We start from the raw sequence: 13410 nt of genomic DNA, 5'->3' as shown, positions 1-13410 counted from the left end.
GGGTGCTGTGTCTGACAAGTGATCGGTGTTGTCCGTGTATCGCAGTGTGCTGTGTCTGACACGTCATTGGTGTGTGCTGTGTCTGACACGTCAGTGGTATGTGTGTGCTGTGTCTGACAAGTGATCGGTGTTGTCCGTGTATCGCAGTGTGCTGTGTCTGACACGTCATTGGTGTGTGCTGTGTCTGACACGTCAGTGGTATGTGTGTGCTGTGTCTGACAAGTGATCGGTGTTGTCCGTGTATCGCAGTGTGCTGTGTCTGACACGTCATTGGCGTGTGCTGTGTCTGACACGTCAGCGGTATGTGGGTGCTGTGTCTGACAAGTGATCGGTGTTGTCCGTGTATCGCAGTGTGCTGTGTTTGACACGTCATTGGTGTGTGCTGTGTCTGACACGTCAGCGGTATGTGTGTGCTGTGTCTGACAAGTGATCGGTGTTGTCCGTGTATCGCAGTGTGCTGTGTCTGACATGTCATTGGCGTGTGCTGTGTCTGACACGTCAGTGGTATGTGTGTGCTGTGTCTGACACGTCATTGGTGTGTGCTGTGTCTGACACGTCAGTGGTATGTGTGTGCTGTGTCTGACACGTCATTGGTGTGTGCTGTGTCTGACACGTCAGTGGTATGTGTGTGCTGTGTCTGACACGTCATTGGTGTGTGCTGTGTCTGACACGTCAGTGGTATGTGTGTGCTGTGTCTGACAAGTGATCGGTGTTGTCCGTGTCTCGCAGTGTGCTGTGTCTGACACGTCATTGGCGTGTGCTGTGTCTGACACGTCAGCGGTATGTGGGTGCTGTGTCTGACAAGTGATCGGTGTTGTCCGTGTATCGCAGTGTGCTGTGTCTGACACGTCATTGGTGTGTGCTGTGTCTGACACGTCAGTGGTATGTGTGTGCTGTGTCTGACACGTCATTGGTGTGTGCTGTGTCTGACACGTCAGTGGTATGTGTGTGCTGTGTCTGACAAGTGATCGGTGTTGTCCGTGTATCGCAGTGTGCTGTGTCTGACATGTCATTGGCGTGTGCTGTGTCTGACACGTCAGTGGTATGTGTGTGCTGTGTCTGACACGTCATTGGTATGTGTGTGCTGTGTCTGACAAGTGATCGGTGTTGTCCGTGTCTCGCAGTGTGCTGTGTCTGACATGTCATTGGCGTGTGCTGTGTCTGACACGTCAGCGGTATGTGGGTGCTGTGTCTGACATGTGATCGGTGTTGTCCGTGTATCGCAGTGTGCTGTGTCTGACATGTCATTGGTGTGTGCTGTGTCTGACACGTCAGCGGTATGTGGGTGCTGTGTCTGACATGTGATCGGTGTTGTCCGTGTATCGCAGTGTGCTGTGTCTGACACGTCATTGGCGTGTGCTGTGTCTGACACGTCAGCGGTATGTGGGTGCTGTGTCTGACATGTGATCGGTGTTGTCCGTGTATCGCAGTGTGCTGTGTCTGACATGTCATTGGTGTGTGCTGTGTCTGACACGTCAGTGGTATGTGTGTGCTGTGTCTGACATGTGATCGGTGTTGTCCGTGTCTCGCAGTGTGCTGTGTCTGACACGTCATTGGCGTGTGCTGTGTCTGACATGTGATCGGTGTTGTCCGTGTATCGCAGTGTGCTGTGTCTGACATGTCATTGGCGTGTGCTGTGTCTGACACGTCAGCGGTATGTGGGTGCTGTGTCTGACATGTGATCGGTGTTGTCCGTGTATCGCAGTGTGCTGTGTCTGACATGTCATTGGTGTGTGCTGTGTCTGACACGTCAGTGGTATGTGTGTGCTGTGTCTGACATGTGATCGGTGTTGTCCGTGTCTCGCAGTGTGCTGTGTCTGACATGTCATTGGCGTGTGCTGTGTCTGACACGTCAGCGGTATGTGGGTGCTGTGTCTGACATGTGATCGGTGTTGTCCGTGTATCGCAGTGTGCTGTGTCTGACATGTCATTGGCGTGTGCTGTGTCTGACACGTCAGTGGTATGTGTGTGCTGTGTCTGACATGTGATCGGTGTTGTCCGTGTATCGCAGTGTGCTGTGTCTGACATGTCATTGGCGTGTGCTGTGTCTGACACGTCAGTGGTATGTGTGTGCTGTGTCTGACACGTCATTGGTGTGTGCTGTGTCTGACACGTCAGTGGTATGTGTGTGCTGTGTCTGACACGTCATTGGTGTGTGCTGTGTCTGACACGTCAGTGGTATGTGTGTGCTGTGTCTGACACGTCATTGGTGTGTGCTGTGTCTGACACGTCAGTGGTATGTGTGTGCTGTGTCTGACAAGTGATCGGTGTTGTCCGTGTCTCGCAGTGTGCTGTGTCTGACACGTCATTGGCGTGTGCTGTGTCTGACACGTCAGCGGTATGTGGGTGCTGTGTCTGACAAGTGATCGGTGTTGTCCGTGTATCGCAGTGTGCTGTGTCTGACACGTCATTGGTGTGTGCTGTGTCTGACACGTCAGTGGTATGTGTGTGCTGTGTCTGACACGTCATTGGTGTGTGCTGTGTCTGACACGTCAGTGGTATGTGTGTGCTGTGTCTGACAAGTGATCGGTGTTGTCCGTGTATCGCAGTGTGCTGTGTCTGACATGTCATTGGCGTGTGCTGTGTCTGACACGTCAGTGGTATGTGTGTGCTGTGTCTGACACGTCATTGGTGTGTGCTGTGTCTGACACGTCAGTGGTATGTGTGTGCTGTGTCTGACACGTCATTGGTGTGTGCTGTGTCTGACACGTCAGTGGTATGTGTGTGCTGTGTCTGACACGTCATTGGTGTGTGCTGTGTCTGACACGTCAGTGGTATGTGTGTGCTGTGTCTGACAAGTGATCGGTGTTGTCCGTGTCTCGCAGTGTGCTGTGTCTGACACGTCATTGGCGTGTGCTGTGTCTGACACGTCAGCGGTATGTGGGTGCTGTGTCTGACAAGTGATCGGTGTTGTCCGTGTATCGCAGTGTGCTGTGTCTGACACGTCATTGGTGTGTGCTGTGTCTGACACGTCAGTGGTATGTGTGTGCTGTGTCTGACACGTCATTGGTGTGTGCTGTGTCTGACACGTCAGTGGTATGTGTGTGCTGTGTCTGACAAGTGATCGGTGTTGTCCGTGTATCGCAGTGTGCTGTGTCTGACATGTCATTGGCGTGTGCTGTGTCTGACACGTCAGTGGTATGTGTGTGCTGTGTCTGACACGTCATTGGTATGTGTGTGCTGTGTCTGACAAGTGATCGGTGTTGTCCGTGTCTCGCAGTGTGCTGTGTCTGACATGTCATTGGCGTGTGCTGTGTCTGACACGTCAGCGGTATGTGGGTGCTGTGTCTGACATGTGATCGGTGTTGTCCGTGTATCGCAGTGTGCTGTTTCTGACATGTCATTGGTGTGTGCTGTGTCTGACACGTCAGCGGTATGTGGGTGCTGTGTCTGACATGTGATCGGTGTTGTCCGTGTATCGCAGTGTGCTGTGTCTGACACGTCATTGGCGTGTGCTGTGTCTGACACGTCAGCGGTATGTGTGTGCTGTGTCTGACATGTGATCGGTGTTGTCCGTGTATCGCAGTGTGCTGTGTCTGACATGTCATTGGTGTGTGCTGTGTCTGACACGTCAGTGGTATGTGTGTGCTGTGTCTGACAAGTGATCGGTGTTGTCCGTGTCTCACAGTGTGCCGTGTCTGACATGTCATTGGCGTGTGCTGTGTCTGACACGTCAGTGGTATGTGTGTGCTGTGTCTGACATGTGATCGGTGTTGTCCGTGTATCGCAGTGTGCTGTGTCTGACATGTCATTGGCGTGTGCTGTGTCTGACACGTCAGCGGTATGTGGGTGCTGTGTCTGACATGTGATCGGTGTTGTCCGTGTATCGCAGTGTGCTGTGTCTGACATGTCATTGGTGTGTGCTGTGTCTGACACGTCAGTGGTATGTGTGTGCTGTGTCTGACATGTCATTGGTGTGTGCTGTGTCTGACACGTCAGTGGTATGTGTGTGCTGTGTCTGACAAGTGATCGGTGTTGTCCGTGTCTCGCAGTGTGCTGTGTCTGACACGTCAGTGGTGTGTGCTGTGTCTGACACGTCAGTGGTATGTGTGTGCTGTGTCTGACAAGTGATCGGTGTTGTCCGTGTATCGCAGTGTGCTGTGTCTGACACGTCATTGGCGTGTGCTGTGTCTGACACGTCAGTGGTGTGTGTGTGCTGTGTCTGACAAGTGATCGGTGTTGTCCGTGTCTCGCAGTGTGCGGTGTCTGACACGTCAGTGGTATGTGTGTGCTGTGTCTGACAAGTGATCGGTGTTGTCCGTGTCTCGCAGTGTGCTGTGTCTGACACGTCATTGGCGTGTGCTGTGTCTGACACGTCAGTGGTGTGTGTGTGCTGTGTCTGACAAGTGATCGGTGTTGTCCGTGTCTCGCAGTGTGCTGTGTCTGACACGTCATTGGCGTGTGCTGTGTCTGACACGTCAGTGGTGTGTGTGTGCTGTGTCTGACAAGTGATCGGTGTTGTCCGTGTCTCGCAGTGTGCTGTGTCTGACACGTCAGTGGTATGTGTGTGCTGTGTCTGACAAGTGATCGGTGTTGTCCGTGTCTCGCAGTGTGCTGTGTCTGACACGTCATTGGCGTGTGCTGTGTCTGACACGTCAGTGGTGTGTGTGTGCTGTGTCTGACAAGTGATCGGTGTTGTCCGTGTCTCGCAGTGTGCGGTGTCTGACACGTCATTGGCGTGTGCTGTGTCTGACACGTCAGTGGTGTGTGTGTGCTGTGTCTGACAAGTGATCGGTGTTGTCCGTGTCTCGCAGTGTGCTGTGTCTGACACGTCAGTGGTATGCGGGTGCTGTCTGACATGTGAGCACAGCAGCTTGGTGTAATGTGCAGACAGGGTTGTGGGGGCCGCCGCGAGCCCCTCACACCTCTCTGTGTATGACATGGCGGCTGGCCATGCACGTCGCATACTGACCGTCTTTACATCGGGGGCAGCACTCTCCCTTCTCATACACGGGGTTCACACATGGCGGAGGGGCGCAGTCGGCTACCAGGCAGCGGGCGATCCCATCGAGGTCACAGGTGCACTGCTCGCACTCGGAGGGCTGGAAGACAAGACACCTGCGTCACCGACCACACCAACCAGCCATGCGGTAGTGTGATGACAGTGCACAGCAGCAGGATGAGCAGCAGATGGCGCCACACTCACACACGATCTTGGGGGCTGGAGGATTATTCACCCGGAAACCATCAGCAAGCAGATGTTTATGGACTGAGCAGCAGAAAGTAACCCATTCTCAGCATCAACTTGCTGACAGTTTCCTCAGGGTCTGGTGCTGGTCCCCTTTTATTTTAAACCTGGGTACATCCCTGTACTAGGCCGATGGTGCGGGATCTGCACGATGCAGCGTACAATGCTCCGTCCAGAGAAAGTCACTGAACGGAATCAGAAAAAAACTGAAATCTGGTGATATATGAAGTCATCAATAGGCTGCCATCACGGCATCTGATACTGGAGGGTCTGTTCTACTGATGAGCATCTGATGCTGGATGGTCTGTCCCAGAGAGGGCATCTGATATCGGAGGTTCTGTTCTACTGATGAGCGTCCAATACTGGAGGGCCTGTCCCAGGGACGAGCCTCTGATACCGAAGGGTCTGGCCCAGGGACGCGCGTATAATACCGGAGGGTCTGTCCCACTGTTGCGTGTCTGAAACCGGAGGGTCTATCCCAGGGTTCCCCAACTCCAGTCCTCAAGGCCCACCAACAGGTCATGTTTTCAGGATTTCCTCTGTATTGCACAGGTGATGGAATTATCACCGGGGCAATACTAAGGAAAACCTAAAAACATGATCTGTAGGTGGGCCTTGAGGACTGGAGTTGGGGAACCCTGGTCTATCCTACTGATGGTCAATTGATACCGGAGGGTCTGTGCCACTGATGGGCGTCTGATAACGGAGGGTCTGTCCCAGGGACGGGCATGTGATACCAGAGGGTCTGTTCTACTGATGAGCGTCCAATACTGGAGGGCCTGTCCCAGGGACGAGCATCTGATACCGGAGGGTCTGGCCCAGGGACGGGCGTATAATACCGGAGGGTCTGTCCCACTGATGCGTGTCTGAAACCGGAGGGTCTGTCCTACTGATGGTCATCTGATACCAGAGGGTCTGTGCCACTGATGGGTGTCTGATAACGGAAGGTCTGTCCTACTGATGGGTGTCTGATAACTGAGGGTCTGTCCTACTGATGGGTGTCTGATAACAGAGGGTCTGTCCTACTGATGGGTGTCTGATAACGGAAGGTCTGTCCTACTGATGGGTGTCTGATAACGGAAGGTCTGTCCTACTGATGGGTGTCTGATAACTGAGGGTCTGTCCTACTGATGGGTGTCTGATAACAGAGGGTCTGTCCTACTGATGGGTGTCTGATAACAGAGGGTCTGTCCTTCTGATGGGTGTCTGATAACGGAAGGTCTGTCCTACTGATGGGTGTCTGATAACTGAGGGTCTGTCCTACTGATGGGTGTCTGATAACAGAGGGTCTGTCCTACTGATGGGTGTCTGATAACAGAGGGTCTGTCCCAGGGATGGGCGTCTATGATACCGGAGGGTCTGTCCCAGGGACGGGCGTCTGATACCGGAGGGTCTGTCCCACTGACGGACGTCTGATACCGGAGGGACTGTCCCACTGACGGACGTCTGATACCAGAGGGACTGTCCCAGGGACAGGCGTCTATGATACCGGAGGGTCTGTCCCACTGACGGACGTCTGATACTGGAGGGACTGTCCCAGGGACGGGCGTCTGACCCTGGGGGGGTCTGTCCTACTGAAAGGCGTCTGATACCGTATTGTCTGTCCCACTGAGGGGTGTCTGATACCGGACGGTCTGTCCCACTGAGGGGCGTCTGATACCGGACGGTCTGTCCCACTGAGGGGCGTCTGATACCGGACGGTCTGTCCCACTGAGGGGCGTCTGATACCGTATTGTCTGTCCCATTGAAGGGCATCTGATACCGTAGGGTCTGTCCCAGGGACGGGCGTCTGATACCGGACGGTCTGTCCCACTGAGGGGCGTCTGATACCGGACGGTCTGTCCCACTGAGGGGCGTCTGATACCGGACGGTCTGTCCCACTGAGGGGCGTCTGATACCGGACGGTCTGTCCCACTGAGGGGCGTCTGATACCGGACGGTCTGTCCCACTGAGGGGCGTCTGATACCGTATTGTCTGTCCCATTGAAGGGCATCTGATACCGTAGGGTCTGTCCCAGGGACGGGCGTCTGATACCGGACGGTCTGACCCACTGAGGGGCGTCTGATACCGGACGGTCTGTCCCACTGAGGGGCGTCTGATACCGGACGGTCTGTCCCACTGAGGGGCGTCTGATACCGGACGGTCTGTCCCACTGAGGGGCGTCTGATACCGGACGGTCTGTCCCACTGAGGGGCGTCTGATACCGGACGGTCTGTCCCACTGAGGGGCGTCTGATACCGGACGGTCTGTCCCACTGAGGGCGTCTGATATCGGAGGATCTGTCCCACTCACGAGCATCTGAAACCGGAGGATCTGTCCCACTGATGGGCATCTGAATCCTGGAGGGTCTGTCCTACTGTTGGGCGTCTGATACCGGACGGTCTGTCCCACTGATGGGCGTCTGATGCTGGAGGATCTGTCCCACCGATGGGCGTCTGTTACTAGAGGATCTGTCCCACTGATGGACGTGTGATACCGGAGGATCTGTCCCACTGATTGACGTGTGATACCGGAGGATCTGTCCCACTGATGGGCGTCTGATACCGGAGAGTCTGTCCTACTGATGGGTGTCTGGTAGCGAAGGGTCGGTCACGGGGACGGACGTCTGTCCCACTGATGGGTGTCTAATACTGGAAGGTCTGTCTCACTGATGGGTGTCTGAAACCTGAGGGTCTGTCCTACTGATGGGCATCTGATACTGGAGGGTCTGTCCCAGGGACGGGCGTGTCATACCGTAGGATCTGCCCCACTGATTGGTGTCTGATACCGGAGGATCTGTCCCACTGATGGGAGTCTGATAATGTAGGGTCTGTCCTACTAATGGGCGTCTGATACTGGAGTGTCTGTCCCACTGATGGGGGTCTGATACCTGAGGATTGGTCCTACTGATGGGCGTCTGATACCAAAGGGTCTGTCCTACTGATAGGTGTCTGATACCGAAGGATCTGTCTCAGGGATGGGTGTCTGACACAGGAGGGTCTGTCCCACAGATGGGCGTCTGATACCAGAGGGTCTGTCCCAGGAATGGGCGTCTGATACCGGAGGGTCTGTCCCACTGATGGGCAGCTGAATCCTGGAGGGGCTGTCCTGATGGGCATCTGATACCGGAGGGTCTTTTCTACTGTTGAGCGTCTGATACCAAAGAATCGGTCCCACTGAAGGGCGTCAGATACCGGAGGGTCTGTCCTACTGATGGGTGTCGGATACCTGAGGGTCTGTCCCACTGATGGGCGTCTAATACCATAGGGTCTGTCCCACTGATGGGCGTCTAATACTGTAGGGTCTGTCCTACTGATGGGCATCTGATACCGTAGGGTCTGTTCCACTGATGGGCGTCGGATACCGGAGGATCTATCCCACCGATATTCGTCTGATACTGGAGGATCTGTCCTACTGATGGGCATCTGATACCGGAGGGTCTGTCCAAGGAAGAGTCTTCACTGGATAATGAGGTCCCATTGATAAGGTGTATCTGACTTGCCTTTTGGCCTGGGGGAATGCCAAGGATGGGGGCTGAGTTTGGAGCCAGGATTTTTGGGACACAGCATCTTACACAGAATTCTATCAGACATCAAAATGATGTCAATTAGATATCATATTCCCATATATATGATGTGAAGGTGGGTGCCCTTTGGCGTGTGTATAATACACCATTGGGTGCCCTTCGGCTTGTGTATGGTGTGAAGGTAGGTGCACTTCGGCTTGTGTATGATGTGGAGGTGGGTGCACTTCGGCATGTATATACTGCACGTTGGGTGCCCTCAGGCTTGTGTATGACGAGGAGGTGGGTGCACTTCGGCTTGTGTATGACGTGGAGGTGGTGACCTTCGGCTTGTGTATGACGTGGAGGTGGTGACCTTCGGCTTCTGTATGACGTGGAGGTGGTGACCTTCGGCTTCTGTATGACGTGGAGGTGGTGACCTTTTGTTTGTGTATGACGTGGAAGTGGTGACCTTCGGCTTTTGTATGATGTGAAGGTGGGTGCCCTTTGGCGTGTGTATACTGCATGTTGTGTGCCTTTCGGCTTGTGTATGACATGGAGGTGGGTGCCTTTCGTTGTGCGTATACTGCACGTTGGTGCCATTAGGCTTGTGTATGACGAGGAGGTGGGTGCACTTCAGCTTGTGTATGACATGGAGGTGGGTGCCCTTCGGCGTGTGTATACTGCATGTTGGGTGCCCTTTGGCTTGTGTATGACGTGGAGGTGGGTGCCCTTCGGCGTGTGTATACTGCATGTTGGGTGCCCTTCGGCTTGTGTATGACGAGGAGGTGGGTGCACTTCAGCTTGTGTATGACATGGAGGTGGGTGCCCTTCGGCGTGTGTATACTGCATGTTGGGTGCCCTTTGGCTTGTGTATGACGTGGAGGTGGGTGCCCTTCGGCGTGTGTATACTGCATGTTGGGTGCCCTTCGGCTTGTGTATGACGAGGAGGTGGGTGCCCTTCGGCGTGTGTATACTGCATGTTGGGTGCCCTTTGGCTTGTGTATGATGTGGAGGTGGGTGCCCTTCGGCGTGTGTATACTGCATGTTGGGTGCCCTTCGGCTTGTGTATGACGAGGAGGTGGGTGCACTTCAGCTTGTGTATGATGTGGAGGTGGGTGCCCTTCGGCGTGTGTATACTGCATGTTGGGTGCCCTTCGGCTTGTGTATGACGAGGAGGTGGGTGCACTTCAGCTTGTGTATGATGTGGAGGTGGGTGCCCTTCGGCGTGTGTATACTGCATGTTGGGTGCCCTTCGGCATGTGTGTGACAGAGAGGTGGGTTCCTCTCGGGGTGTGTGGGTGTGTGTATGATGGGGTATCTGTAGAAAGTATTGTCTAATGTTGTTCTCGGCATATTCTCCAGCATGTTACAATCAGGGAAGCAGTAAACATACCAAATAATGAAATAATGGGCAGAAAGGGCATTACTCGAAGGGGTAAAACATGCACATAGTTACCTGGAAGTGCTCCCCAAGTTCATACACTTCTCCTCTGTACTCACAGCCGATCTTCTCACAGCGTGGGCAGCAGTCCGTGGGGTAGTGGCTGACGTGCATGCAGGCGGGTGGCAAAGCAGTGCACTCTGTCCTGGCACAGGCTGGACCCTCTGGGGTGCACTCACACTGGGTGCAGTGATCTGAGTCCAGAAAGTACCACTCCCCAACATAATAGATACTACCATTGGCCTCACAGGTGTTCACCTGAGGGTTCAGGGACAGGCTCATGTGCACAGAGAACAGCAAGCAAAGCAGGGTGGACAGTAGCCACATATCTACCATGGTGCCCACTGTGGAAGTCTACACTAGACAAGTACACAGAAATATGCAAAATCCTGAAAAGTGTTCCTTTTATTCCAGAATAACCCGGCAAAGAGCAAAGTATGTCCAGGCAGGGTGGTGGTACCAGAGGTGCCGATATGCCAAGGTAGGGTGGTGGTATCAGAGGTGCCCTGTATGACCAGACAGGGTAGTGGTATCAGAGGTGCCGATATGCCAAGGTAGGGTGGTGGTATCAGAGGTGCCCTGTATGACCAGGCAGGGTAGTGGTATCAGAGGTGCCGATATGCCAAGGTAGGGTGGTGGTATCAGAGGTGCCCTGTATGACCAGACAGGGTAGTGGTATTAGAGGTGCCAATATGCTAAGGTAGGGTGGTGGTATCAGAGGTGACCTGTATGTCCAGGCAAGGTGGTGGAATCAGAGGTGCCGATATCCCCATGCAGAGTGGTGGTATCAGAGGTGCCCGATATGTCCAGGCAGGGTGGTGGTATCAGAGGTGCCCGATATGTCCAGGCAGGGTGGTGGTATCAGAGGTGCCCGATATGTCCAGGCAGGGTGGTGGTATCAGAGGTGCCGATATGTCCAGGCAGGGTGGTGGTATCAGAGGTGCCGATATGTCCAGGCAGGGTGGTGGTATCAGAGGTACCGGTGTGTCCAGGCAGGGTGGTGGTGGTATCAGAGGTGCCCGATATGTCCAGGCAGGGTGGTGGTATCAGAGGTGCCGGTGTGTCCAGGCAGGGTGGTGGTATCAGAGGTGCCCGATATGTCCAGGCAGGGTGGTGGTATCAGAGGTGCCCGATATGTCCAGGCAGGGTGGTGGTATCAGAGGTGCCTGTGTGTCCAGGCAGGGTGGTGGTATCAGAGGTGACGGTTTGTCCAGGCAGGGTGGTGGTATCAGAGGTGCCGATATGTCCAGGCAGGGTGGTGGTATCAGAGGTGACGGTTTGTCCAGGCAGGGTGGTGGTATCAGAGGTACCCGATATGTCCAGGCAGGGTGGTGGTATCAGAGGTGCCGGTATGTCCAGGCAGGGTGGTGGTGGTATCAGAGGTGCCGGTGTGTCCAGGCAGGGTGCTGGTATCAGAGGTGTCGGTGTGTCCAGGCAGGGTGGTGGTATCAGAGGTGCCGGTGTGTCCAGGCAGGGTGGTGGTATCAGAGGTGCCGATATGTCCAGGCAGGGTGGTGGTATCAGAGGTGCCGATATGTCCAGGCAGGGTGGTGGTATCAGAGTTGCCCGATATGTCCAGGCAGGGTGGTGGTATCAGAGGTGCCCGATATGTCCAGGCAGGGTGGTGGTATCAGAGGTGCCGGTGTGTCCAGGCAGGGTGGTGGTATCAGAGGTGCCGGTATGTCCAGGCAGGGTGGTGGTGGTATCAGAGGTGCCGGTGTGTCCGGGCAGGGTGGTGGTATCAGAGGTGCCGGTGTGTCCAGGCAGGGTGGTGGTATCAGAGGTGCCGGTATGTCCAGGCAGGGTGGTGGTGGTATCAGAGGTGCCGGTATGTCCAGGCAGGGTGGTGGTGGTATCAGAGGTGCCGGTGTGTCCAGGCAGGGTGGTGGTATCAGAGGTGCCGATATGTCCAGGCAGGGTGGTGGTATCAGAGGTGCCGGTGTGTCCAGGCAGGGTGGTGGTATCAGACTTGCCCCTATGTAAAGTAGAAGGTCCCAGAAATGACCATGGGATGCCCCCCGTCCGTGCCCCCTGGTCTAGACTGCGCTGGCCTATTCCTGGCTTGCAGTGAGCTGTGAGGCTGAGGGTCTGGCTGTGCCCCCCGCCTGCTGCACTTTATGAGGAGGGAGGGCTGAGCTCTCATTACAACCTCATTCTTTTGGTCTCCTGGGCTGGCCTTCAGCATGTGATCTGATGCCCCCTTCCCCTCCTACTGCCTCTGCCTTTCCTATACCACCCCAACCCCTGCTCCTGCCTGGCATGGGGAGAGGCTGTGCCCCTACAAGTGGGCATTATTGTGTTAAGGGGCCAGCATGCCTGATGCCGGAGGGCCCCGGACCCTGTGTTCTTTCCAAGTGTTTCCTCCGCGGTGTCTGATTTCTGTTCACGTTTGAGCTTTTCGTTTGCGGACCCCCAAGCGCTGCCCACACCCTGAAAGCCTCTCAAGAAAACGAAAAGAGCAAAAGTTTACACGATTTGTCTCGATTCGCTCGCTGATGCGGTACAGTGTGAACAGCGTCAGACATTATTAGGGTCCTTGCTCGTCGTGGTCGCGCTCAATGCCAGAGCGCACCCTACATTACACCGCAATAAACCCACGTACGTTATCCCCTGCAGAGCGCCGCCCTGGCGGAGAAGCCCCGGTACCACCCTGTTATCCCTCTAGGATCAGCCTCCTGTGCACACCGGGGCCCTGGAAGTTTCCGGAACATGAAGGAACAGCGCTCACATTAGTAAACTGAGAAATGAAAACTTCTGTTAGGAAACACACAACGTAAATGGATCAGATCCCCCGCACGACGCCCAAGTGCTGCATGCCATGGGTTACGTCTATCTGTGCCTTAGAAGCAGGCTTGGACTGGCCCACAGGGTAACAGGGGAATACCCCGGTGGGCCCCCAACCATACTGTATGGGCAGTACTTGGCACAATTCACTCTGTACATAAAAAAGCAGCATCTCCTCATTCAGTAACCAAGCTCCCCAGCTTATCCCCTTATAGATGTAGGTACATTTGTGAACAAGGGTCGTGTAATATTTGTATGCAGATGAAAAGTGCCCCCCCCCCCCCCACAAACTCAGTGTTACTGGTGGTCCCTTGGCATCCCAGTCCGACACTGCTTTGAAAGCTGGGTGTCAATACAGGAGGAAATCTGCAGCCACTCCTGTGAGATTCCCAAGCAGCCATGGAGCAGAACGCTCCCAACAACCAGCCAGTCTCAACACGTCCTGCAAGAATGTGTGAGCAGGTGACAAGATGCAGTAACGGGCCGGAGGCAGGGCAAGGGTTAACGTGGAGT

The 13410-nt window shown here is 54.7% G+C and overlaps 1 protein-coding gene across 1 annotated transcript in view; it reads right to left on the bottom strand.

The window, feature by feature from the left end:
* Positions 1-13162, bottom strand: part of LOC141078206 (von Willebrand factor C domain-containing protein 2-like) — a 75769-nt gene extending 62607 nt beyond the window's left edge. The window contains exons 1-2 of the mRNA XM_073565005.1: positions 10129-13162; positions 4913-5042 (exon numbers count right to left, since the gene is read on the bottom strand). Coding sequence (XP_073421106.1) covers positions 4913-5042; positions 10129-10449 — 451 coding nt within the window. The 5' untranslated portion in view covers positions 10450-13162. The remainder of the gene's footprint in view (positions 1-4912; positions 5043-10128) is intronic.
* Positions 13163-13410: the final 248 nt, after the last annotated feature.

The sequence above is a fragment of the Dendrobates tinctorius genome, unplaced genomic scaffold, assembly GCF_039654945.1.
Source record: "Dendrobates tinctorius isolate UK_male_01 unplaced genomic scaffold, ASM3965494v1 ptg000515l, whole genome shotgun sequence".
In the NCBI taxonomy this organism is placed as follows: domain Eukaryota; kingdom Metazoa; phylum Chordata; class Amphibia; order Anura; family Dendrobatidae; genus Dendrobates; species Dendrobates tinctorius.
Note: the sequence above shows the minus strand (reverse complement) of the source record. Positions and strands in the feature narration are given on the sequence as shown.